Consider the following 25,539-nt stretch of genomic DNA (forward strand, 5'->3'; position numbering starts at 1 on the left):
ACTGAACATCTGAGCTGATCTACTGTGACATGAAGGGGAGAAGAGATGATCTATTGATTGATAGCTTCCCCTTAGAACTGTATCACAGTCCAATCTGGACTTCACTTGACACTGAAGATTACTCACAACTTTTTTAAATCAAAAGCAGGAGCGCAGTAGAAGCTTTTTCCCAATGCATTTGCACCAGAACATCTTACCAAGGTGACGACAGAATGTCATTCAAACTTGTTATGATCATAACTAACATACACCTCAGGCAGTGACATTCCTACTTCATCTGCACTTAATGAAAAACAAACCATAGACAGCGATAAAGGATACACCCAGTCCAGTTTCAGCTTGTTGCTAGGCAGGTCGGCTCTGCTCTCCAGACAGTAGTTGTCCACCAGGTCTTTGGGCATATACATGGTGATAGGACGGCCCTTCAAATACATTTTCACATAACCTTCCTCTAGAAAGACAACAGAGATTCTCAGTTAGTGGACAATCAGTCAGCAACAACAACAACAACAACAAATCAGCCATGTATCCTACAGTAGTGTAGTGAAATATGAATAGTAGTGAAGTTATCTACTATGCTATTAAATCATTTGTATGACATTATTAATCTCATTAAATTGTATCATAGCATGGAATGTCTTAAAGCGGTAATATAATCTATGTTGCAGATTAATACAATGCATTATTAAACAGCCATTACATATGAAATGGTAAGAGTGGTGGGTGACAAGGGTGAGAATGAGGGATGAGTATTGTACGAGTATTGTATGATAGAGTATTGCATGACAGAGTGTTGTATGAGTGACAAACTTAGAGATAGAGAGAGATGCAAGTAATCAATGTTATGATAGGATGACCTAAATGAAGGCAATCAATAACTTCATTAGTCAGTCAATCAATAAAGACTTTATTAGTCATTTGAGATACAACACAAATAAATGCAAAATAAACTGCAAACATTAATGCAATGTTATGAAGCTTCACAGCACATGAATATTCTGGTTATAACGCAGGTTGACAGACATAAAATGCAGACATGTGAGCAGAAGAATTGTGTTGTTATGGGAAAAAATATAACTGATCAAAGCTAACAAAAAAGAAAGAACCAATATGAGCTTAAAACATGCTTATGTTGAAAACCAAAAACATGCAGAAAACAGAATGAACAGAAAATGTACTAGAAATGTTTTTCAAAGTCCAGCGACAACAAGTTACTGTATGAAAGTACGTACTATACCTTTAGTATAGTCATGATGTAATTGAATATAGTACATCAGCCATGGAGCTGATGTATGGGGTGCTTGTGAGGGTGCTAAGTGGCCTCTATTGTTAGGATTCTTATTTAATTGATTAAGTAATACTAAATAAAATACTACCTTGTTAGAAAGGAAATAATGTGCTGCAATTTCCATGAGTAGGCTTGTTCTTTTTTTCCAACATGATTATGGACAAATATCCAATATCAACCCATTACTACTACACATTTCAGCATCACAAATGTAACCTTTTGAAATTTACATTTAGTCATTTTCCGAAATCCGCTGGCAGACTTTAAGTCTGTGTGTGTGTCCATCAAAATGTATATTTGTCCATAATTTGAGTGTTTGTTACTCATCTGGAATTGATTTGATGAGTTTTATAGCAACTGAATGTGTGAGTTGATATTGGCCCAGTGCTCACCATAAAGTTAGACGCACACAGGCTACAATGAACCCCTAACCCTGGTGTTCTGACAGATTGGTATGAGACCAGGCTCTTTTGGCTATAGCTTAATAGCAAATCTGGAAGTACTGGCTAGGAGACTTGATGGGGCTGCGGTAGCTGGGTGTATCAAGGGGAGAGTACGACGACAGACTTGACGTCTTCCTCAGTGGAAGGGTAAAGGTTGGGGCCTTTCTGGCCACTCTGAGAGCCGCAGCCCTGTCACTGCTGGCCTTTCTGCTGACCAGTGTATGGGGGTCGGGGGTCGGACGGGCCGCTACGGCCGACGCCGTAGGGCTGCTGCTGTTTCCGGGCTGTTTGGTCGTGCGGCTCAGGTAAATCTGTACTGTGACTAAGGCACATGGGGAAGAGCCAATGGGAATAGGGGATTTGGTGGCAGGGGGGGGTAGACACATGTGGCCAAGGAGCAAGAGGGAAAGGGGGGGAGGTCATTAGAATAATATTAGATAGATGTAATAGATTTTATGCTACAGAATCATTCTTTATTACACAGCCACCACAAGACAAGACTGGCGGGAGACACACTATCTATCTAGGGGGAAACTATGGGTTTGCTGACTCTTGCTATAACATATGAATGTTGATTTTATAAATATTGATTTGTTCAGTGTGCCATGAGATCAAAATGCAACATTTCTTCTGTGGTTGATTGGACACTGCTAGATATCTCCCTTTAGTCTGCATTCTGGGTGACAGTACAGTATTCAAAACTATATCTCATGTCATAGAAAGTAGTTAAAATAGAGAGACCTGTGATGAAATATCCATGAATTATAGCGTCTGGGTTTACACAAAACAGACGACACTCGAGGCCGTGCGAGGAAAGAACACAAGCAGCAAGGGGCCAATTCCCTGTGTGTGTCACAGTCCTGGTCGTCTGGTCTCCTCCAATACATGTGGAGTCGCCAGCCCTTATAGGCAAGGAAAGTATAAAAGAAGGAAGGGTCATTTCACTTCTTTTCACTCGACAGCGAGGAGTTTCACTGGGAGAGCGTAACACGCACAGAGGTTCATGCTATCTCCCCCAGATCCCCTCCCTGCTGGACAGGCACCCCGACCAACCAGTAGGAGTCGCTATCGCAACGACCATGACTCATACCCTCACCGGCTTCCCACCCGTGAACACTGGCAATTGTGTTCGTTGGAACATCTGACCAAGCCGGAAGTACCACTACCGGGAATTAAACCCAGACCTCTGCAGTGGTAGGCGAGTGGTTTTTACCTCTATGCTACCCAGACACCCACGAACAAAGACATGTCTACTATCTTCTATCTCTTTATAATGCAAATATTCATTTTGAAAGAGGAACTAAGAGCTGGAGCAAATCGACTTGATCTGAAGCGAAGTGAGGGATCTTAGAGCAGAGCATTTGTGGGTCCTTAGAACATTCAGACGTCTAGGAAGAGAGTGTTGTTACTATGGTGACAGCGACTAAAGGCCATGAGCTCAAAGTGGCAGTGGCAGTGTGAGCAAACACACACACACACACACACACACACAGATCTAGAAAGTTTCATTGGCAGTTAACTAGTGTTGTGACACACAAGCGCACTGCAACCACTGCAATCAACCACACGGCTTGACAGACCTCGCAGTGTAGATTAGGTAGTATGTGTGCTTGTGCATTAGTTCACTTAGACTCGTAAAATATAAGCAAGGGCAACTAGCACACACACACACACACACACACACACACACACACACACACACACACGGTCAACCAATCCCACCCCTGAGACGGTGACGGCTCTCTGTGCATTGTAATCAATAGAAATAACTAAGGCTAGATAAGTTGGAGGCATAGTTGCTAGTTTCACTGACTTGGAAAAGAGACTTTAACGGGGGGTAGCCACTGTGACATCATCATTAGAAAGTTCCATTCTCAAAATTCTAATCTCACATAATGTGAGATTGTGCACCTGAATAGGTTAATGATTTTATGAATTAATATAGAGGTAAATTAGAATGATACATCTTTAACAATGATTGGCACAAGGTCTCTCTTCCTCAAGCCAATACTGTAGCTCACAGCACCTGAGATTCATGCACAGAGAGCTGTGGGGGCCCAGGGGGTTTATGGGAGGGGTGCCTACCTTTGCAGTGGGTCACTCGTCGCATCCCTTGTGAGGTCACAGAGAGAGACAGAAGGGCCGGGTGAGGGGTGAGATGGCTTCCTCACTTCCTGGTGTGTCTAGTAAAGTGTCACTCCCTGTTTCCTGGTGATAATGAATAGTGACTTCCCCCTTTGCTGGTCTTAATTAATTATTGGTTGTTTTCCTGTGTGATTTTCATTGTGTCCTGTACTTCCTGTGGGATTTGATGAATTGTGTTCTTTTCTTTTAATTCTTCTCCCCTTTTTCCACACAGGGTCACCTCTGTCTAATGCAAAACCCCTGAAACACTTAGCTAATTGTTTCAGCAATGGAAGTAAGCAGACTAAGCATTTCTAATCTACCTGTGACCTTATCTCAAACCTCTTTGGCATCAATTACTGCTCATAGTGTGCAAGGCAGCAAAACATGCCTACAATTCTAAAATTCTAATTTTGAGAAGATGGAATAAACCCAAAATCGAAGTGCTATTGTACCTCTTCTATATAATTGTGCATACATTTTTTTTTAAATCACTGCATGGATCTTGAGGTAAGCATAATCCTGACAGGAGTTACTGTAGCAACCATCCATGTCTATTGGCTAATTGTACTCTTGTGGTTGTTTATGTCCACACGGACCAATAGGTCCTGACACGGACCTGACATGGACCTGACTCTGCAGCATTGCAAGAGATAATAGGTCTATAATTGATTCAAATGTCCACTAAGCGACATTTTAATTATCTCTGTATTTCATTCCCCCCTACCGTAATCAGCATTCGGTGTCAGAGAATAGAGGGTGTTAGCAATGTCTAAGGCTCCATTCACACTCACTTTACTGGAGCCTTATTGGGTATTTACAGGGGGGAAAGCTGTGTAAGTACAACCAGAGTCACGTGATAATGGGAGATCTATGACTGCCAGTACAGAATCCCATTTACACAACAGCTCCCCCTTGTTATCTACAGTAACAGTTGCACAGTTTGCTATGCTAATTCAAATTTTCGAATTACCAGGTGCACCCATTCATTTTGTATGTGGCTTATGTCTGCTAGAATCATCATCTGACCACTTAGCCCAGAGACTAGAACCACTATAGCCTTGGTAAATTATTCTCTCTCTCTCTCTCTCTCTCTCTCTCTCTCTCTCTCTCTCTCTCTCTGGTCTTAAAGGGAAACTACGCCCAATTTTATATTTCATACATGTTATTCCTGTGGTCTAAAACAGTCCAAAATATTATAGCGAATAATATAAAATTATCTCTCCCAAATACAAAAACGTGATGATTTATGATGTCGTCAAGTATAAAGTCTGGAGCTGCTCCATAGACAATTATACAGTATATGACACTGAGAGCACCCAGGGGAATGTTCTGTGTCTACGGATAATCTTTTTTGTTTCCGAACTGTGAACACTACTATAGAATAAAGCTCATTTGGTTATAAAAACTCAAACAAACATTCTGTGGGTCCACAAAATCAGTCTCCCATTCATTGTCTATGGAGGAGCTCCAGACTTTATACCTGATAACATCGCATGTTTGAGTGTAACTTCTCTGGTTTCTGGCTTTATGAGAGAGTAGCTCATGTTCACTTTCCTGAGCCATGGAAATAACATATTTAAATTCTTCTTTTGGGCGGTGATTCTCCTTCTAAGCCACAGCTGCAGTAAGGCTGAACCAGGTGCACGAGCCTAATGGGAACAGCAGTCTCATTTACTAACAGATCAATAACATGCTGGAGATGGACATTTTTATCAATACGTCTTTCATTTCCTATTCTGTGTCATTGTTCTGTTGCCAGGCTTATCTTTTCCTCTTTTTTTTTTCAATCTTCAAAAGCTGCGTTTTAGTTGGTCATCTAGAACTGTGTTTGAAAATACCATAAACCTCCATGGAATTCCTACTCTCTCAATTTATGTTTATGTTTATATATGTTCATGTCAGACAATAATCTATCTTCTAACAGCTAATAACAATACTTTTAAAATGTTTTAGAAATTATGAGTAAAAACTGCAATGTTTTTGTCACTATTTAGAATTTGATTATAGGCCTGTACCGTACATAAACAACATTTTAATTTAAATTCAAAATCAAAACAAGATCAAATGAAACAATATGCCCAGATATTATGAGAAAGAGAACACATTGTGAAAACTGAAGAATGGTCAGGTGGTGTGAGTAGAGGGATGAAGCTGATTGGTTATTCAAGGAGGATTGGGCAATGGGTAATGGTTGAATGATGAATGTTTTAAAAAGAACAGATTAAGATACAACATCCTGTCATTTAGGAAAGCTGTCAGTGGTCCCTTGTGTGCAGAGAACAAAACAATGCTCTTTCCTCATCAATATGCACTCATGTCTTTCTCTCTCAGGATGGACATGGATTCTAACTATTAATGGTCCTCATTCTCGAACATGTTCGTAAGTATCTTTGTAACTATCTTTGTAAAAAGTTTATACTAACAAATTACGTAGATCCTCCTCCGGATTCCTGAACGCGTGAAATGGTCTTCGTAGGTGGCCAAAATCAACGGAGCTAGGTTCCCATGACTGAAAAACGTCACTCATTCTTAAACTGGAAGCGCATTCTCGTACACCTGAATTTGCATACAGATACACCACGCCAGCTCCTTATAAGGCGAGGGCCGTGTGCAAAGCGGAAGTGAAAGGCTCAGCATTGCGTCTGTGCAGTGCTGACCCCCGTATTCAACAGGTAGCGTGGAAGCGATTTGCAACTGATCAAAATTAGATTAGATTAAAATGTATTGTCATCATACAGCACAAGTACAATACAACGAAAATAAGTTTGGCATCTAACCAGAGTACAAATGTAACAGTAAAGTGCAATTGTAACATATAATGCACAGGTGGTTAAATGCTTCATTTCGGAGAAAATAAATAAATAAATAAGAACACACACACACACACATACACACACTTTCTCCACACATTTATTTATTTGGGTTTAGTTCTTATTTATTTATTTATTTTTGGACATGGTTCGTTCAGTCATGACTATAAATGTAAAACAGAATTGTTAATGATACAAATATTGTCGTATTTATTATCATTATAATTATTAAATTCCGTGGATGTCTGTAGAATCGAAGTGACCGCAATCCCCAAGGACTTGTCCCAAATAAAGCAGTTAATAACTCGGTTGCACACCAATATACATTGAAACATAGTCATATTTATTATCATTATAATTATTTAATTCCTCGGATGTCTGTAGAATCGAAGTGACACAATCCCCAAGGACTTCTCCCAAATAAAGAAGTTAAAAACACGGGCGCACACCGGTCTGTCCGACTTACGACTGCCTTTTCGAGTTCGGAAATCCTATGAATGAATTTACAATACGAAGCCGTTCGAGAATGCCAAAGAAGTTTGTAAATCGAGTTACGAATGAATTTATTGGTAACTTTCTCGTATGTCCGTTCGAGAATGAGGACCAATGTGTCTGACTTCATATTCTTTCATATTATTCATATGCAATTGCAAATAGACTACCTATTCCTTACATCAATCAATCAATCAATTGATCAATCAATTCTTCATATTTACAATATTCCTCCAGAATTCGTCAACCTCATGAATACACAGAGGACCATTGATAGAGTAGTCATTGTTCACACTGGATGGTGTTATAGTAGTATTCTCATCTGGCTAAAGCAGCAAAGGAGAACCCCTTGGTCTTACCTGCGTTGAACACAGGATCCCTCTGTTTGCTGTGAAGTGAATGGAAAGCAGTTGATTTTCCTCCATACTGAGAGAATATCTCCAAATCTACTTTACACTACCAGACCAGCATTATATCGTTGCTTTCTTTTAGGCCAGAGCTCATTACTGTATATATATATGGCTATATATATGGCTTAGGTGCACATGATTAGACTATGTAATACATTTAGAAAAAAGGAAAACTGATAGTGTGCCAGCCAAGAACACCCAAACAAACCAACATAACATTGGAAATAAAGGTTATTTCAAGCAAGTTTTCACAGTTTCACGTCTGCTGATGTAGGAGAACAGAGTGTTTCAGGGGATCAGAGAGAGAGAGGGAAGCTGAGGCAGAGGTTACACCTTTCGTATCATCTTCGTATTGTTTTCTTATGCGTATCGCCGCGACGTCGTGCGCCTGAGTCACACTTTCGTTTTTTTTTCGTTTTTGTCAGCCAAGCACACTGATGTAGTACACTGCCAAAGCAGTAGGTGGCAGTAGGTGGCAAACATGAAGGCAATTTCAACCAATCAGAACGAATGTGCCAATACACTTCCTGGTGGAAGCTCCAGCAAAGAAATGTCAATAAGGCAGGCGCCTATGCCGCGCCACCATCTTGCTTGCTCACTCAATGCAGCAATTCTTTTTTCAGCAAAGCCTAATAAAAGTGCAATAAACTAAACGGATACATTCACTGTGTGTTCTGCCTGTCATTTGTTGATGAAACAAAACTAACATCAACACAAGTGACCACCAAGAGCAGATAGTTTAGTCTAAAAACGATCGGTAGCATTGTTAGCTGCATGCTAACGTCAATGGAGTATGCCATTATAACAATATAGCATTGTGGCTAGAAGCTAACGTTAGCTCACGCTACTTAGCCAGCACGAAACTGATGATATCGCGAGCTATCAGTAGTTAGATAACATTAGAGACAACGCTGTGTGTATTAAACAAAGGTGAATAGATGACTGGGCCATTTTGTTTAATGCTTGTTAAGTTGAAAGAGGAACTCTGAGCTAACAGGGTCTGAATCCTGATAGCTCACGTTAGCCAGCTGCTCATACAATCGGTAATGCTAGCAGAATGAATGGATGTAAACTTTATTTAACATATTGCATATGGGTACAATACAATACGGCTCAATACAAACAATTGTTAAGGGAATGCAGACTGTTGTAGCTTGGACTGGGGTCCTTATAACAATAACTTGACAACACATGGTAGCTGAAGCTATTTGGGACACGGAGCTCTGTCCCAAACACACACACTGTTGTCACCGGAAGGGCACGCAGATGGTATCTACTGCGCATGGGCGTTTTCGCAACAACGGCTAGCGTGCTGACTACACGCTGTTGTCGACTCGTTTTTTTTGCGTATCTCCAAACGCAAACACAATTTTGCGTTTCAGCCGTATCCACAAAAAAACGCCAAAAAACGCGTTTCTGTGTAGATAGGACATGATACGTCGTCAAAAACGTATAAAAAAACACCAGGAATACACTAGTCTAACCTCAGCCTGAGGCCCAGCTGTGTTTCAGGGGATCTACACAGAGAGAGAGGGAAGCTGAGGCCCAGCTGTGTTTCAGGGGATCTACACAGAGAGAGAGGGAAGCTGAGGCCCAGCTGTGTTTCAGGGGATCAGAGAGAGAGAGGGAAGCTGAGGCCCAGCTGTGTTTCAGGGGATCTACACAGAGAGAGAGGGAAGCTGAGGCCCAGCTGTGTTTCAGGGGATCTACACAGAGAGAGAGGGAAGCTGAGGCCCAGCTGTGTTTCAGGGGATCTACACAGAGAGAGAGGGAAGCTGAGGCCCAGCTGTGTTTCAGGGGATCAGAGAGAGAGAGGGAAGCTGAGGCCCAGCTGTGTTTCAGGGGATCTACACAGAGAGAGAGGGAAGCTGAGGCCCAGCTGTGTTTCAGGGGATCAGAGAGAGAGAGGGAAGCTGAGGCCCAGCTGTGTTTCAGGGGATCAGAGAGAGAGAGGGAAGCTGAGGCCCAGCTGTGTTTCAGGGGATCTACACAGAGAGAGAGGGAAGCTGAGGCCCAGCTGTGTTTCAGGGGATCAGAGAGAGAGAGGGAAGCTGAGGCCCAGCTGTGTTTCAGGGGATCAGAGAGAGAGAGGGAAGCTGAGGCCCAGCTGTGTTTCAGGGGATCAGAGAGAGAGTACCTCTCACTCCTCCTGCCACTGGAGTTGCTGCCGGTGGACCCGGCGCGGGTTCGGTTGCTCTTGGAGTCCGCTGAGTCTCTCCTTGTGAGCGTGCCCACATGCTCGTTGGAGTTGGCTCTCCTCACAGTGCTTTGGGAGTAGTGGTGGTGGCAGAGAGAGAGAGAGAGAGAGAGAGAGAGAGAGAGAGAGAGAGAGAGAGAGAGAGAGAGAGAGAGAGAGAGGGAGAGCAGAAATTGGTCATGAAACGGGTCATAATATACATTATAATAATTGAAATGCTTTACTCACTTTAGTGGCTTGTATCACGTTTCAAGTTTCAAGTTTCAAGTTTCTTTAATAGTTGTCATACAGAAGTACAGAATACTTTTGTACAAAATGCTTCTTACTGTTGCGCTCCAGAGACTGTGCAAGACAAGATAAGTATGAAATAAAAACATAGTAAAATTAGAAGTAAAAAAAGAGGTCACAGTGTTCAGTTTAGACATATGTACAATGTTCGATGCAGAATAGACGTAGTTACCATACAATATATAATACTGTGCAGTGTACTAATATACAATACTATATAGTGCAAGGCAGAAATGGAGAAATGGGACGAGGTGCAATTTAGGTACAATTCACAGTAGGTGTACGAGTTGTAGTGCAAATCCTTTATCAATAAATATAAAGTGTAAGTGTGTTTGTGTGATCTAAAGTGTGGAGAGTGGGTGCTGCAGTGTGTTGTTTGTTTGAGTGAGTGTGTGCGTGTGGGTGTGTGTGCTGTGTGCATTTGATGGTTGTTGCATAGTGATTATTGTTCGTTTAGCGATTATTGTTCGTTTAGCAGCCTGATGGCCTGGGGATAGAAGCTTCTTCTGAGTCTTTCTGTGCTCGCCTTAAGACTCCGGTATCGCTTGCCTGACCGCAGCAGTTCAAAGAGGCAGTTGTTCGGGTGGCTCGAGTCCTTAATAATTCTCTTAGCCTTCCCCTTGCACCGCTTGATGTAAATGTTCTGGAGGGTGGGAAGCCCCCCTCCAATTGTGCGTTCGGCTGAACGTGTCACTCTTTGTAGTCTGCTACGGTCTTGTGCAGTGCTATTCCCAAACCAGGAGGTGATGTTGCCGGTCAGGATGCTCTCTATTGTACATGAGTAGAAGTTCCTAAGGATCTTCTGACTGACTTGGAACTTCCTTAGGCGCCTGAGGAAGTAGAGGCGTTGTCGTGCCTTCTTCACAACACTGTCAATGTGTGTGGTCCATGTCAAGTCCTCGGATATGTGGGCTCCGAGGTACTTGAAACTGTTCACTCTCTCAACCGGTGCCCCGTCGATGCTGAGGGGGCTGTAGTCCTTGACCCCCGACCTCCTGAAGTCCACAATCATCTCTTTTGTTTTGCTGACGTTCAGGGAGAGGCAGTTCTCCTGACACCACTGTGACAGGTTCTCTACCTCTTCCAGGTAGGCCCTTTCGTCGTTGGCAGAGATCAGGCCCACCACTACTGTGTCATCAGCAAATTTGATGATGGTGTTGTTGTTCCGCTGTGCTACGCAGTCATGTGTGTACAGGGAGTAGAGGAGGGGGCTCAGAACACAGCCCTGGGGGGCCCCTATGTTGAGCGTGATGGATGAGGAGGTGCAGTTGCCGGCTCTTACCACCTGGGGTCTGCCCGTCAGGAAGTCCAAGACCCACTGGCACAGGTCATAGTTCAAGCCCAGGTCCCTGAGCTTGGCTATGAGTTTGGAGGGGACTATGGTATTGAATGCTGAGCTGTAGTCGATGAACAGCATTCTCACATAGTTCCCCTGCCTCTTGTCCAGATGTGATGCTGCTGTGTGCAGCACATGGGCTATGGCGTCCTCCGTGGACCTGTTGGGGCGATATGCAAATTGCAGCGGGTCCAGGTTGATGGGGAGGGAGGAACAGATGTAGCCCTTCACTAGCTTCTCAAAGCACTTCATGGCTATGGAGGTGAGGGCTACAGGGCGGTAGTCGTTGAGGCAAGCGGGCGTAGATTTTTTGGGTACAGGGATGATGGTGGACTTCTTCAGACAGGTGGGGATGACAGCCTGTTCCAAGGACAGGTTGAAGATGTCAGTGAATACCGGGGCCAGTTGGTCGGCACAGACTTTTAGGACGCGGCCGGGGATGCCGTCCGGTCCTGCTGCCTTCCTGATATTCACTTTTTTAAAGATCCGTCTCACCTCATGCTCTGTTACCCTGAACACTGAGTCTCCATCAGCAGACCCCCCCCCCCCCATTGCCGTGGTTTGTAGGCTGGTGTTGTTATTCACAGCCTCAAACCTCGCATAGAAGGAATTGAGATCATTTGCTAAGGAGATGTCACTGTTCAGTTTGAGGGGGGTTCCTTTGTAGTCTGTCATTGTTCTGAGGCCCTGCCACATGCCTCTAGAGTCAGCCTGTTCAAACTGAAGTTCAACTTTATCCCTGTAACGCCGTTTTGCCTCTATTACTGCTCTCCTGACGTTGTATCTTGCCATCTTGTGTTCTTCCATGTTGCCTGTCACCAGCCCGGTGTTGTATGCTGATGTGCGCACTTTCAGAGCCTCACGGACGGATTTGTCTACCCAGGGCTTTTGATTTGGGTAGATTTTAATTTTGGTGGAGGGGATTGTTTCTTCTACCTGAGTACAGACATAGTCAATCACCGTTTCGGTGTATTCATTAATATTGGCTGTGTTATCACGGAATACACTCCAGTCTGTACTTCCGTTATATATATATATATACGTTATACTGTATATGTATTATGAAAAGGCTTTATGGGTGCGGCTGGGCTGTGTAGAGGTCTAAGCATCCACCTACCACCGCAGATACCCGGGGTTCAATTCAAGTCATCCCTACAAACAGAATTGGCCGTGTTCGCGGGTGGGAAGCCGGTGGGGTATGAGTCCCGGTCATTACAATAGTGACTCCTACTGGTCGGTCAGGACACCTGTCCAGCAGGGAGGGGATCTGGGGGAGATATTGTGAACCTCTGAGCATGTTATGCTCTCCCAGAGAAACTCCTGGCTGTCAGGTGAAAAGAGGCGGCTGGCGACTCCACACGTATCGGAGGAGGCATGTGGTCGTCTACACCCTCCCCAGACTGACAGTAGGGCAGCATGTGGTAGTCTACACCCTCCCCAGACTGACAGTAGGGCAGCATGTGGTCGTCTACACCCTCCCCAGACCGACAGTAGGGCAGCATGTGGTCATCTACACCCTCCCCAGACCGACAGTAGGGCAGCATGTGGTCATCTACACCCTCCCCAGACCGACTGTAGGGCAGCATGTGGTCATCTACACCCTCCCCAGACCGACTGTAGGGCAGCACAATGACCAGGAAGGGAATTGGCATAGCAAAAAAAACATTATAATAATAATAAAGCTTTATAACATATTGTTAGTATTATTATATATTATTATACCCATCCATGCATCATCACAACTATCTTATAACTATGTTATAAATGGACTTCACAGAATGCATTTCCTCTTGCAATGTATTACAGAAACGGACTTCGGTGAAAGAATTTCCAGTATTTCCTCTCGTTCTCTTTCGCTGCTACCCCATCTGTGCATGGAGGTCCATAATGACGTCAGTACAATAGAGGTTGTAACAGAGACCTGTGTGCAGACAGACAGCCTGCCCATTCACACAAAGAAAAGGCCCCATCAGCAGTCCAACAGGCTGGTAGGCCCAGTCACACCTAATCCACCCCCTGGGGACCAAAGTCCATTCAGTCCTGCAATTGGCCACTCATTGTTATCCCTTCTGTGGTAGTTGAGTGTTGTGTGTGTGTGTGTGTGTGTGTGTGTGTGTGTGTGTGTGTGTGTGTGTGTGTGTGTGTGTGTGTGTGTGTGTGTGTGTGTGTGTGTGTGTGTGTGTGTGAGAGAGAGCAAGATAGAGAAAGAGAGAGGAAAGAGAATGAGGCCCAGTCCACACGATCACGGGTATTTTTGACACTGATGTTTTCAAAAAAATATTCCTCCGTACACACGAGTTGTTTAAAAAAATAAACGCATACTCACGGAACTGTAAAATTTACATGTAGTACAATGCCAAAGCAATAGGTGGCGATGTAATTCAAACATGAAGGCCATTTCAACCAATCAGAAGGGTTGAACGCGTCACTACGTTATCATTGCGCTACACGGGGGAGCATTCATTATTTGTTCGCAGCAAGAACAAAGTGCAATAAACAAAAAAGGATACATTCACTGTGTGTTCTGCCTCATTTGTTGATGAAACAAAACCAACATCAACACAATTTACCACCAAGAGCGGAGAGTTTAGTCTCACAAAAAGATTGCTGATTTTGTTAGCTTACGTGCTAATGTTATTGGGATTTACCATTATAATAGTTAGCATTGCGGCTAGCGTACATAGCGCGTAGTTGTTGTTGGCTACGTGTGGTTAGCTGGTTTTGATTGATTGATTGATTGATTGATTTATTGCGAGGCGCTGGTTTCGTGGAATGGAGTGGAAATACTTTAATCATCACGTCATTAATTAATAGATAATTGTCATTTCCAACATAAGTTAATGCTTAATAACATTACACATGGGGAGACTAACGTTAGCTTGCTTGACACAAACATTGTTGATATAGCAGTCTGGTTAATGTTATATCGCTCGCTATTGATTGTACTAGTAACGTTAATGCTAGTAGAATAAATGGATGAAAACTTAATTTAACAGATTGCAAAATGGGTACAATACAATACGGCTCAATACAAACAATTGTTAAGGGGATGCAGACCAGAAAAAGACTTTCGTCTTGTTTACATCAGGGACCCCCGATATCGCTCGCTATTGATTCTTTACTGGTGATGGTGGCCAGGTCTAATATCTATATTGTTATATTCATATAACGCTACTTGCAACAGCTTTGCCGTAAACACTGGAAATAATCTCGGTTACTATGTCTACACGCAACCACTGAAACCGGGATTCCCCCAAAACTTCACCCTGGACTCCGGTTAAATTACCACAGTTGCAGTGTTCCAAAAAACCGGTTGCGTGTGGAGGAACAGTTACATAAAACCCCGCGTTCGTGTGGACTGGGCCTGAGTGGCATGAGAGAAAGTGAATGAGAATGAATGTGAGTGAGAGAGGAAACAAGGAGGGAGAGAATGAGAAAGGTTGAGAGGGAGGGAGATAGAGAGGGGGAAAGAGAGAGAGAGAGAGAGAGAGAGAGAGAGAGAGAGAGATAGAGAGAGAGAGAGAGAGAGAGAGGGACCTTTGTATCCTGTTAGTCCATGAGGGACCCTGATAATTGGGCCGTAGTCCATTGGGGGACTCTATGTGAGTAATATGCCAACATTGCGGGGAATGTGAGCAGTCCACAGTTGGACTAATCGCATTCACAGACAGTGAACTAAATAAACAATGTCACAGGGAATGTGGATTTAAACAGCAAACAATGGATATTATTGATGATGAAAATGGCATTGCATCACGACTTTAGTACAATATAGAGGTTGATCGATGATTCAGTCTCAATTAATTTGATAGATTTTTATAAAGGGAATGACAATGATATGATATGTTTAGTATTAAGTTTAGCAGTCTTAGGCCAATGCTCAATCCAAATGTAAACACAAAGGTAGCTTTGCCAACGAAAACACAATTATTGTTGAGGAATTTTTCTCTCAGAGTGCGCTTCAAACAAGGACAGTACTGTAAAAAGGAAACCAGAAAGGTCACTGCGGTTTATAGCAGTTACAGTGTTGTTTTCATATGAAATGTTTGTGCACATTGAAGTAAAAGAGACCTGTCTTTTGAGCCACGAACGGATTAGGAAAATTCCATTTCCAGCTCCAAAACACATTCTCCATCTACATGTAAAACTCCTCAAGGACATAATATTATTCATACAATTCAGATGATCCTAAAATGATGACTAGCACAGATGATAATATAAGAGATTGACCAATACAATATTTTTACTTTCTCACAGATAAACCTTAACATTAAGAACATGAATACTACCTCTGATACAGTGATTATGTTAAGAGTTTGACTGATGAACTATTCTGTCACTTTCTCACCTGAGGGGCATGTAGAGAATTCTGGCTGTGCCAGACACAGAAGACAGACTGGACAGATGGACAGGAGGAGGACATCACATTTGGAGGTGGACAAGACATGAACAGGACATGACATCGTTAAGTAGACAGGACATGACATCAGAGAGAGAGAGAGAGAGAGAGGCATGAAAGACAGGGGAGATATGGGAACAAGAGAGGAGGAAAATGGAGAGATAAACAGATGACTGATGCTTTGATGGAACCACCCTCTCCTTACTGTCGGTTCATTCCAATCCATTGAGATAAATGAAACAACTTATAACAAATTTTATCCAGTAGCCTTACATTTACATTTACATTTAGTCATTTAGCTGACGCTTTTCTCCAAAGCGACTTACAAGTTCTGTACGACAAGTCATCAGGAAGGGCACAACTCTATCAGCTGAGTTACAATGTTCAGTGTTGAGTGCTACAGTGTAGGTTAGTATATTAGGACAAGTGGATGACAGTAAGGTTAGTTAGGGTTAGAATTATTTTTCTTTTTTCATTTCAGATAATGGTTGAAGAAGTGCGTCTTTACTCTATGGCGACGACTCATAAGACCATGTCTTATTTTTGCTTTTGTGTGTGTGGTTTTGGATTCGTTTTTCTGTGTTGTATAGCACTTTGGAACTTGTCAAATTTACTTGACTCTCAAGCTGCAACTCCAGTGGTGAGTGTAGCTGAACCTTTTGATTGATTGACATAGACGTACTGTCACAAAGCATGAACTAAGTAACCCCCCCCCCTCATCCTTGCCTTCTGATTTCAGAAAGTCCATCTGAAGCTGGATGCGATGTTAAAGCGTGTGGTGGTACTTTTTCACTGTGTGCGCTGTGAGATCGCCTTGCCTGAGTCAATACTGGAACACAACACAACACAGTACAAACACCCCCCCCCCCGCCCCCATGTAAACAAAACTGGTTTATAATGCTATGTTCACATTCAAACACAGACCTGATAATGACATAGCAAAGTGCTAACCCAGTCAAGATAGGGTCAAGTATCCTTTGTCCACAGAGTTCAAAGTTCAAGTGAGTATGGCAGGAAGCCAAAAAGATTAACATTCCTATGAATATCAATGGCCAAAATCATGGGCGAGGCCATTTACTGGGGGCTTCTGCTCACAGATAGGCAGTGCAGACAATCAATAAAGCCTCAGATAGTTCCTACTAGAATAGACAAGAAGAAAATAAGCTGAGACAAATAGCTCCATAGCAACACATTGACATTAGCTCGCTGTATCTAACTATAGCTCACTCATAGCTATAGCTCACACATTGATTTAGTCTGGACTGGAGGGGGTTGATTATCTTAACCTTAACAGATCTGCGGTTGGGTAGGTAGGAGGTAACGATAGGGTGTGAAGTAGGGCACATTGTAAGTATACACTCTATGGTGTGGAAAGTGTCCCAAGCCCTGGGGGACCTCAGTCCCCGATAAATGTACGTTATATACTAGGGAATGGATAGACCCATTGGAGGTAGCAGTTTTTGGAATGGAATTGGTCCCTGCTCGTTCAATAGGTTCATCTGATTATGATAATGCCAGCCAGTCTATTGTCTAAGTCTATTGTTCCTCTGACAGACAAGATTGATAACCTGCTCTCTCCATGATCATACTAAACACACACATACACGCATGCATGTGCACACACACACACACACACACACACACACACACACACACACACACACACACACACACACACACACACACACACACACACACACACACACACACACACACACACACGGTTTGAACTGAATGTGAATGTCAGGACAGCAGGGCAGACACAGCAGTGACAGTCTCAGCCATGTTAAATGTCAGAGGCTCTGGCTTTGAGGAAGCCATCCATCTCTGAGGAAGATTAATGACCAGAGATATCAGACATTACACGCACACGCACGCGCGCACGCGCACACACACACACACCACACCACACACACGCACACACGCACACACACACACGCACACACGCACACACACACACACAGGGTCCAATGGTAGCAGTGTTCAGACAGAAATAATATACTGTGCTTGATTTGACCTTTATACTGTCTGCTAATGTAGAATTCTGTGGACAATTCTTAGACAAATAAAACACAAAAAGCCACAGAGGTGATCTTTCAAGATAAGTTAACAAGACATTTCTAGACGGGCAATTACACGGACATACTATGCCCTTAGGAAGCTCAGAGCACACAGTTTAAACATGGACTCTGGTATGTAAATCCTCACAGCCTGGCAGAATAAAGAGGCCTAAATCTGGTTATCAGGATAGAGCACATGTTTATTACAGTTTTAACACGGACTGGAAAGGGTTCAGTGAGCCACTCTGACTGTTATGTTTGGCATCCGGGATGTAGGAGAGGTACCATAAAACTGTCCTATAAAACCGCTCTGCCATGGGCTGTTTATAGCAAGTAAGTTCCCATAATAAATGTATGTAGTTTATTATACACCGAATAGAATAGAATGAAACAGAATCGACAAAAATCCTTTGCTTTCACATGATGTCATAATGCCCCTTGGCAGCCATTATATGCAGCCATTTTTAGAGTTTAATCAAACACGGAGCACCAGATGGAGCACATGAAAACAACCTATAGGATAGAATATAATCAAACACAACACAACACAACATATACGATGATACTGTGCGACATTACACTAGGATAAAAACCCATACTTATTTAAAAAAAAATTTATCCACTTTTTCTCCTCTTTTTTAAAATTTTTTTCTCCCATCCCAATTTAGCCGTGGCAATTCTCCCCTCCCCTGTCTTGAACGTTGCTCGCATGTGCCCCCCACTGGCCGGTTGTAGGGAGGATAGAAGCCCATCGCATGTCCCCTCCGATACATGTGTAGGCAGCCAGTCGCATCTTTTCACCTGCCAGCGCGGACTCTCATTTGGCGAGGAGTAACGTGTAGGAGGCTCACACTGCCCCCCCCCATTTTCCTGTCTCTGCTGTGCAGGCGCCCCAACCGACCTGTAGGAGTCGCTGTTTACAACGTCCAGATTACCACCCATCGACTTCCCACCCGCTAACTCTGCCAATTGAGTTAGTATGACGGCCGGCCCAAGCCGGAGGCAACGCCGACAGACGGATTCGATACCGGTGTCTCGTGCATTGGTGACGAGCGCAATGTCCGCTGCGCCACCCAGCCGCCACAAAAAAAAAATTAAAAACCATACTTATTACAGTTTTCAGACACACAACACTGACTGTGCTCTCTCACCTCTTGGCGGTTGACGTGGAAGAGTCCTTCCTGGAGCCGGACCCAGAAGGTGATGTTAGCGTCCCACTACCTTTCTTTGGTAGCACCGTGCCGTTGTTGACCGTGGGCCGTAAGGGCAGGGTGGCGATCATAGGCCTGGTGGCTGGAAGAGGAATAACAACAAGACAAAAGAGTGTACAACGAGTATGAGTGACGTAGCATACCGTTACCTTTATCCAGAAGTACCCTACACTCGGTTTCAGCATGGGAGGGAAACAAACCCCTAACCTGGGCAGCGTCCCTGCTCCACTGAGCTCCACGTGGATTCACCTGTGTTGTGAATATAGGTCATTAGGTCAGAATGTTACACGTTTGACAGAATTTTAAAAGGTGAGTATAAGTGGGTGAGCATTAGTTGTTGTTGTTGTACTTCTTACAGACACATGCAGTGGATTTTACAGGCTGACAAATGCTCAATAGTTGGCACTGAGCCAGCAAATATCTCTACTCTGCTGATCGTTTTTCTATTGAAGTGGGTCTGTAAAAATCCTGCCCTCTTTTCTTGATCTTCCAATCACAACTGTTGCTTCCATCGGAATAGTGCTCTGGTCTCTTAAGTAGAAAATGCTCAATGTCAGTCAATCACGTCTAATGAAGATAAATGTATGGGTTGAATAGACCCCTTGCCCTAAGTGCAGTGACTGACTGGACCGGCACATCCGTCACACCTTCAGCATTTCTACAATCCCACCCACACACTCACACCCACCCACACCCACACCCATCGTTCCATCCTTACAACATCACAACCTGCAGGCTACCACTGCAGCATCATTATTACATAAGAGATAAGGGTGTGTGTGTGTGTGTGTGTGTGCGTGCAAGTGTGCATGCCTGTGTGTGTGTGTGTGTGTGTGTGTGTGTGTGTGTGCGTGTGGCTGGAAGAAGGAACAGTGTCTATTAAATATTTATCACTGCAGATAAAGCTCGGGTTTCTCACTCCGGGGCTTGCCCGCCTGGCGTATGTGTGCACCAGTGTGTACAATATGTGTGTGCATATGCGTGCATGTGATGTGCGTGTGTGTGTGTTGTGAATGTACTGTAGATATCAATGAGTCAATGTATGACTGACTGTGTGTGTATGTATGTGTGTGCACGCATGTGGAATTCTATCTTTGTGCCCCACATTTGCACGAGTGCCCCAGTGTAAGTATGTGTGTGTATGTGTTCAGCTCTGTGAAGCAGAACACAGTGTGTTAGGAGGGAGAGCCCTGTGCTCCGGTCATCTCTCTGTGTGGAACACAACGCAAGAGAGCAGCAGTTCTGACTCATCCTCCAGCTCCTGTATCAAACAGGGTCACACTGTAGCTCCATGGAAAACACTATATGGATAAGACTGAATCCATGGGGTCTGCAAACATGTATTAAAAATCGTTTATAAACCTGTCCCTAACCTTAACCACTGCCTAAAAATTTTAAACAAATGTAAACGTATACTTGGTTTGCAGGCCCCATGGGTGCATTTCTCTCCCGTAGCTCCATCCATGTAGAATTACCCATGAGACTGAGAGCTATTAGGAGCAGCTCAGAATATTAAAGGTATAGTTTGGATTTTTGTAATCCCTATATTTCCTACTTACCAATGATGTTGTCCAATTGAGTCCTTTCTCAGCACAATCCATGCTGTTCCTCATAATAGCTCCAGCTAGTTAGCCACACGCTAACGCAAAGTCAATGGTGTCAAGCTCCTGTCTGTACAAGCTGACAGAAGGTAACTGGAATTTACTCCACAGTACACACAAAGTATAGATTTCACAGCTTGTACAGACAGGAGCTTGACCCCATTGACTTTGCATTTGTTTGTGGCTAACTAGCCAAAAGCTATTATGAAGAACAGCATGTATTGTGCTGAGAAAGGACTCTACTGATGGCTAGGGCTCCAAATATTCTTTTAATGTCTGAACATTTCATCCTATTGTCGCGAGGACAACACAAATCTGGGCATGAATATACATCAGAAGCCATAAAACGCTGAAGGTGTGCTTTATTTTACATGTAAAACAAATCCTACTGAAAGGTGACATGCAGAATGGTGTGCAGTTAATTACCCAAATGAATAGAACATATTCTGCAACACATTAAACACGATCAGCCATTATCTTGGGTGTCAGATCAGGCACAGACGGTGCTCAGAGGGCGTGGACAAAGTGGTAGACAAACCATGATGTGATTAGGAGGATATACGCATTACTCAAACAGTAGTGAGTGACAGACACGTGTATAGTAACGTAAGCAACCGACAACTATGGCTGGAACTCCCAGAATGTGATTTTATCTCTCAAGGTTACGTACCAAGTGTTCCGCCTCTTGGACACAGTGCTCAAGGAGAACAGAACACTCAACATCAGACTCTCAGACAGTGATGCTGAAAGTAAAGTGTCTTTTGTCATTGAACAGTGGTGGAAAATCACTATGTATTTTTTCTTTTTTTTAAACTTCATTTTTTAGCGTTTATCGCTTTTTCTGGTCAAGCATGACCGACAGAAACAGGTTGAATGGGATATAGATCAGGGGAAGACACTCTGAGAAAATACGGCGAGTCCGGGAGTCGAACTCGTGTACCCCAGATCCGTGATGCGCACGGTTGTCCCCGACGCCGAAATAGCGCCGAGATACGCGGTGAGCTACTGGAGCTCCCCCACTATGTATTTTTTAATCTGTACTCAAGTACAATTTCGAGGCACCTCTACCAGGACTGCACTACATTTATCTGAACCCATTAGTTACTAGTTACTTTGAAGACAAATATTTTTCATACAAAACACGGCATTAGTAGATGAAGATGATGTACTTTCACATTTTAAGCCTGACATCTTCAAGAGGACATACAGTAATCAGCAAGGACCACATACCACCATAACTTAACATGGAGAGGCCAAGAGATCAACACGCTCCCAAGTGCTGTAGAACAAGAATATCATATAGACATTTACCATAGTACTATTCTATCTGGGTATTTCTATTTTTACTTGGGTAATGGAACTGTGTAATTCTTCCACCACTGCCATTGAGACGCATTTGAAACAAGGCGGGCAGGCAGTGAGTCAGTAAACTGAAGGATATGTGGCTGGTTGGTTGGTTGGGCTATTGACAAGCTTTGTATACATTATTATACACAAAGCTCTATAACGAACTGCTGCAGATTCTGAGGGTTAAGACAAAACACATCCTAACTAATATTTGCAAGTTTGCATTTTGTTTTTAAAGGGATCAACAGAAAGCTCAGAGTCTTGACAAAGGCCGGTGTGGTGAAAACACAAGCCACTGCTGAAATACAGTATAAAATAACCCTTTTCTCTCCAGTCTCCTTTCAAATCCTCCAGTCATTGAATGCTCGGTGCTGCCACCACTGGTCGCCAATAAGATCAGCACAGTGATAGTGATGTGTTTTATTGGTGGTCAGTGGTGGCAATACCGGACGTTCATCAAGCTTTCTCGGAAAACCACAGAATAAGGCGGATTTGAAGTTTTACAGTATACTGTATTTCAACAGCGGCTTGTGTTTTCACCCCACGGCCTTTGTTGAGACTCTTTGAGCTTTCTGTTGATCCCTTCAAAAACACAATGCAAACCAATTGCAATGCAATTGCAACACAACGCAATAATGAGTTAGGATGAGTTTTGACTTAACCCTCAGAATCCGCAGCAGTTCATTATAGAGCTTTGTGTATATGTAATGCATACAAAGCTCGTCAATAGAGTTGGTTGGGTGGTTGGTTGGTTGGTTGGGTGGTTGTGGTTGGTTGGTTGGCTGGGTAGTTGTGGTTGGGTGGTTGGGTGGTTGGTTGGTTGGTTGGTTGGTTGGGTGGTTGGGTGGTTGGTTGGTTGGGTGGGTGGTTGGTTGGTTGGGTGGTTGGTTGGGTGGTTGGTTGGTTGGTTGGGTGGTTGGTTGGTTGGTTGGTTGGTTGGTTGGTTGGTTGGTTGGGTGGTTGGGTGGTTGGTTGGGTGGTTGGTTGGTTGGTTGGGTGGTTGGGTGGTTGGTTGGGTGGTTGGTTGGTTGGGTGGGTGGGTGGGTGGTTGGTTGGGTGGTTGGTTGGTTGGGTGGGTGGGTGGGTGGTTGGTTGGGTGGTTGGTTGGTTGGTTGGTTGGTTGGGTGGGTGGTTGGTTGGTTGGGTGGTTGGTTGGTTGGGTGGGTGGTTGGTTGGTTGGTTGGTTGGGTGGTTGGTTGGGTGGGTGGTTGGTTGGGTGGTTGGTTGGTTGGGTGGTTGGGTGGGTGGTTGGGTGGTTGGGTGGGTGGTTGGTTGGGTGGTTGGTTGGGTGGTTGGGTGGGTGGTTGGGTGGTTGGTTGGGTGGTTGGTTGGGTGGTTGGGTGGGTGGTTGGTTGGGTGGTTGGGTGGTTGGTTGGGTGGTTGGTTGGGTGGATGGTTGGTTGGTTGGTTGGGTGGTTGGTTGGGTGGGTGGTTGGGTGGTTGGTTGGGTGGTTGGTTGGGTGGGTGGTTGGGTGGTTTGTTGGGTGGTTGGTTGGGTGGGTGGGTTGTTGGTTGGTTGGGTGGCTGGTTGGTTGGGTGGTTGGTTGGTTGGGTGGTTGGGTGGTTGGTTGGGTGGGTGGCTGGTTGGTTGGTTGGTTGGATGGTTGGGTGGGTGGTTGGTTGGTTGGTTGGGTGGTTGGGTGGTTGGGTGGGTGGTTGGTTGGGTGGGTGGTTGGATGGGTGGTTGGGTGGGTGTTGGTTGGTTGGGTGGTTGGGTGGTTGGTTGGTTGGTTGGTTGGGTGGTTGGTTTGGTGGGTGGGTGGGTGGATGGGTGGGTGGGTGGTTGGTTGGTTGGGTGGTTGGGTGGTAGGGATGCATGGCACACACTACAGCAGCCAGGTTAGTGGTAGACTGCACCATGCTGAAGGCCTACCTGGCTTTCCAACATGGCTGTCTGCTGAGGGGGACTTTCTCATCAAAGCTGGGTCTACAGACACATACATATATACAGTAGAAATACCACACGACAACCACGCCCAGGAGACAGGGGGAAATGAGGAGAGGAAGAGGAGGTTCATAAGAAGAGGAAGCATTTGAGTGTCAGAGGAAACATTAGCATCAATATAAGCGGGAAAGGAACAGGAAAAAAGAGAAAGTAATGTTTAAAGGTTTTGCTTTATTGTTTAAAACATATATTTACACGTGTCAAGAGCCGTTCCCTTCCCCTCCCCTCAGCAGGCTGTTTGTGTCGGACACAGACTGGTCATGAGGCTATTCAGATTCTGTCTCATCACCAGACTCCTGCTGCTCATGTATAATACATCAGGCTGTTATTACTAGTCTGTAGAGGAACAGTGATTTACATTAATATTTCATCAGACCCTTCTGACATCAAAGTGATAATGGAGGAGACCCTGTGTGTGTGTGTGTGTGTGTGTGTGTGTGTGTGTGTGTGTGTGTGTGTGTGTGTGTGTGTGTGTGTGTGTGTGTGTGTGTGTGTGTGTGTGTGTGTGTGCATTATCTTCAGTTGTCTCTGTGTCCGTGGGAGAGACGGAGTGCACTTAACGATTGTAATATTATCTTCTGTAGCCTAATGTATCATTTGTGGATTGAAACGAAAGATACCTCAGGTTGGCAGGTTCATGGAGAGAACAGACCTGTCTGACAGATAGGGGGGAGGATAGAATAATGAAGAAAGATGGGTGGAGAGATGAACAGAACGACACAGACACACATGCTTATTGTAGAGGTATCACTTCTTCTTTCTGCATGCACTGCATAATCTACTACTTAATGGTTCCTCTGCCCTCAACAGGAACTGTATGAAATATTCAAATGACTGGAGCTCTGAAGAAAGTCATGCCCACTAGAACTTAGGAGGAGGAGAAGGAATTATGGATGGCTTCAACATGACATCAAAAGCAAACACAAACTAGCATTTCTAGAACTGACTATACAGTTGATTTCCTAACAGCTGTCTAGAGCAGGGGTTCCCAAACTTTTTCAGCTCGAGACCCAAAAGAGAAATTTGGTGTTTCCCCGGGACCAAAACTTACAAAAATACATCTTGAATTGCCATAACATACATTTATTGATATATTGATAAAGAACACAACAAACCATGAATTTCAAATGTATATGAAATGTATTTATTTAATTATAAAAGTACATCACAGCAATAATCAGAGTGTAATGTTAAGTTGCTCACCACCTCATAACATGTGTACATACAATTTTGTAACACTTTTAAATGAACAAACATGCTCTACTCTCCTTTCTATTTCTCACCCCTTTTTCAACTCTCCATTTCTTAACCCCTCCCTCCGTCCCTCAACCTTAAACCCCAACATTGAGCAACATTCTGATAAATTTGTACTGACTTATTTTAAAATTCTACTGACCTGACATCATGCTAGAAGGGGTATAATATTTCATCTATGGCACATTGAAATCTAATGAGAGGTATGTGGCTGGTTGAAGTTTTCAACCAGCAGATCTATTCTGGGCTTGGTTTTTGAAAGTGCTATTCTGAGGTCATGCTGAGCATTTATTCTGTTTCTGTATTTGTTTTTCAGGTATGCTAGAGTAGA

The 25,539-nt window shown here is 43.8% G+C and overlaps 1 protein-coding gene across 3 annotated transcripts in view; it reads right to left on the bottom strand.

Moving 5' to 3' along the window:
• Nucleotides 1-25,539, bottom strand: part of eml1 (EMAP like 1) — a 45,018-nt gene that overhangs the window by 18,618 nt on the left and 861 nt on the right. For 2 of the 3 annotated variants that reach the window (XM_084309370.1, XM_084309369.1), the window contains exons 2-6: nt 19,002-19,143; nt 15,740-15,787; nt 9,708-9,836; nt 7,520-7,548; nt 322-451 (exon numbers count right to left, since the gene is read on the bottom strand). In XM_084309370.1, the coding sequence (XP_084165496.1) occupies nt 322-451; nt 7,520-7,548; nt 9,708-9,836; nt 15,740-15,787; nt 19,002-19,143 (478 nt within the window). The remainder of the gene's footprint in view (nt 1-321; nt 452-7,519; nt 7,549-9,707; nt 9,837-15,739; nt 15,788-19,001; nt 19,144-25,539) is intronic. The other variant, XM_084309371.1, reaches the window with a different exon arrangement.

This window comes from Notolepis coatsorum (assembly GCF_963971535.1).
Source record: "Notolepis coatsorum genome assembly, chromosome: 3".
Lineage (NCBI taxonomy): Eukaryota > Metazoa > Chordata > Actinopteri > Aulopiformes > Paralepididae > Notolepis > Notolepis coatsorum.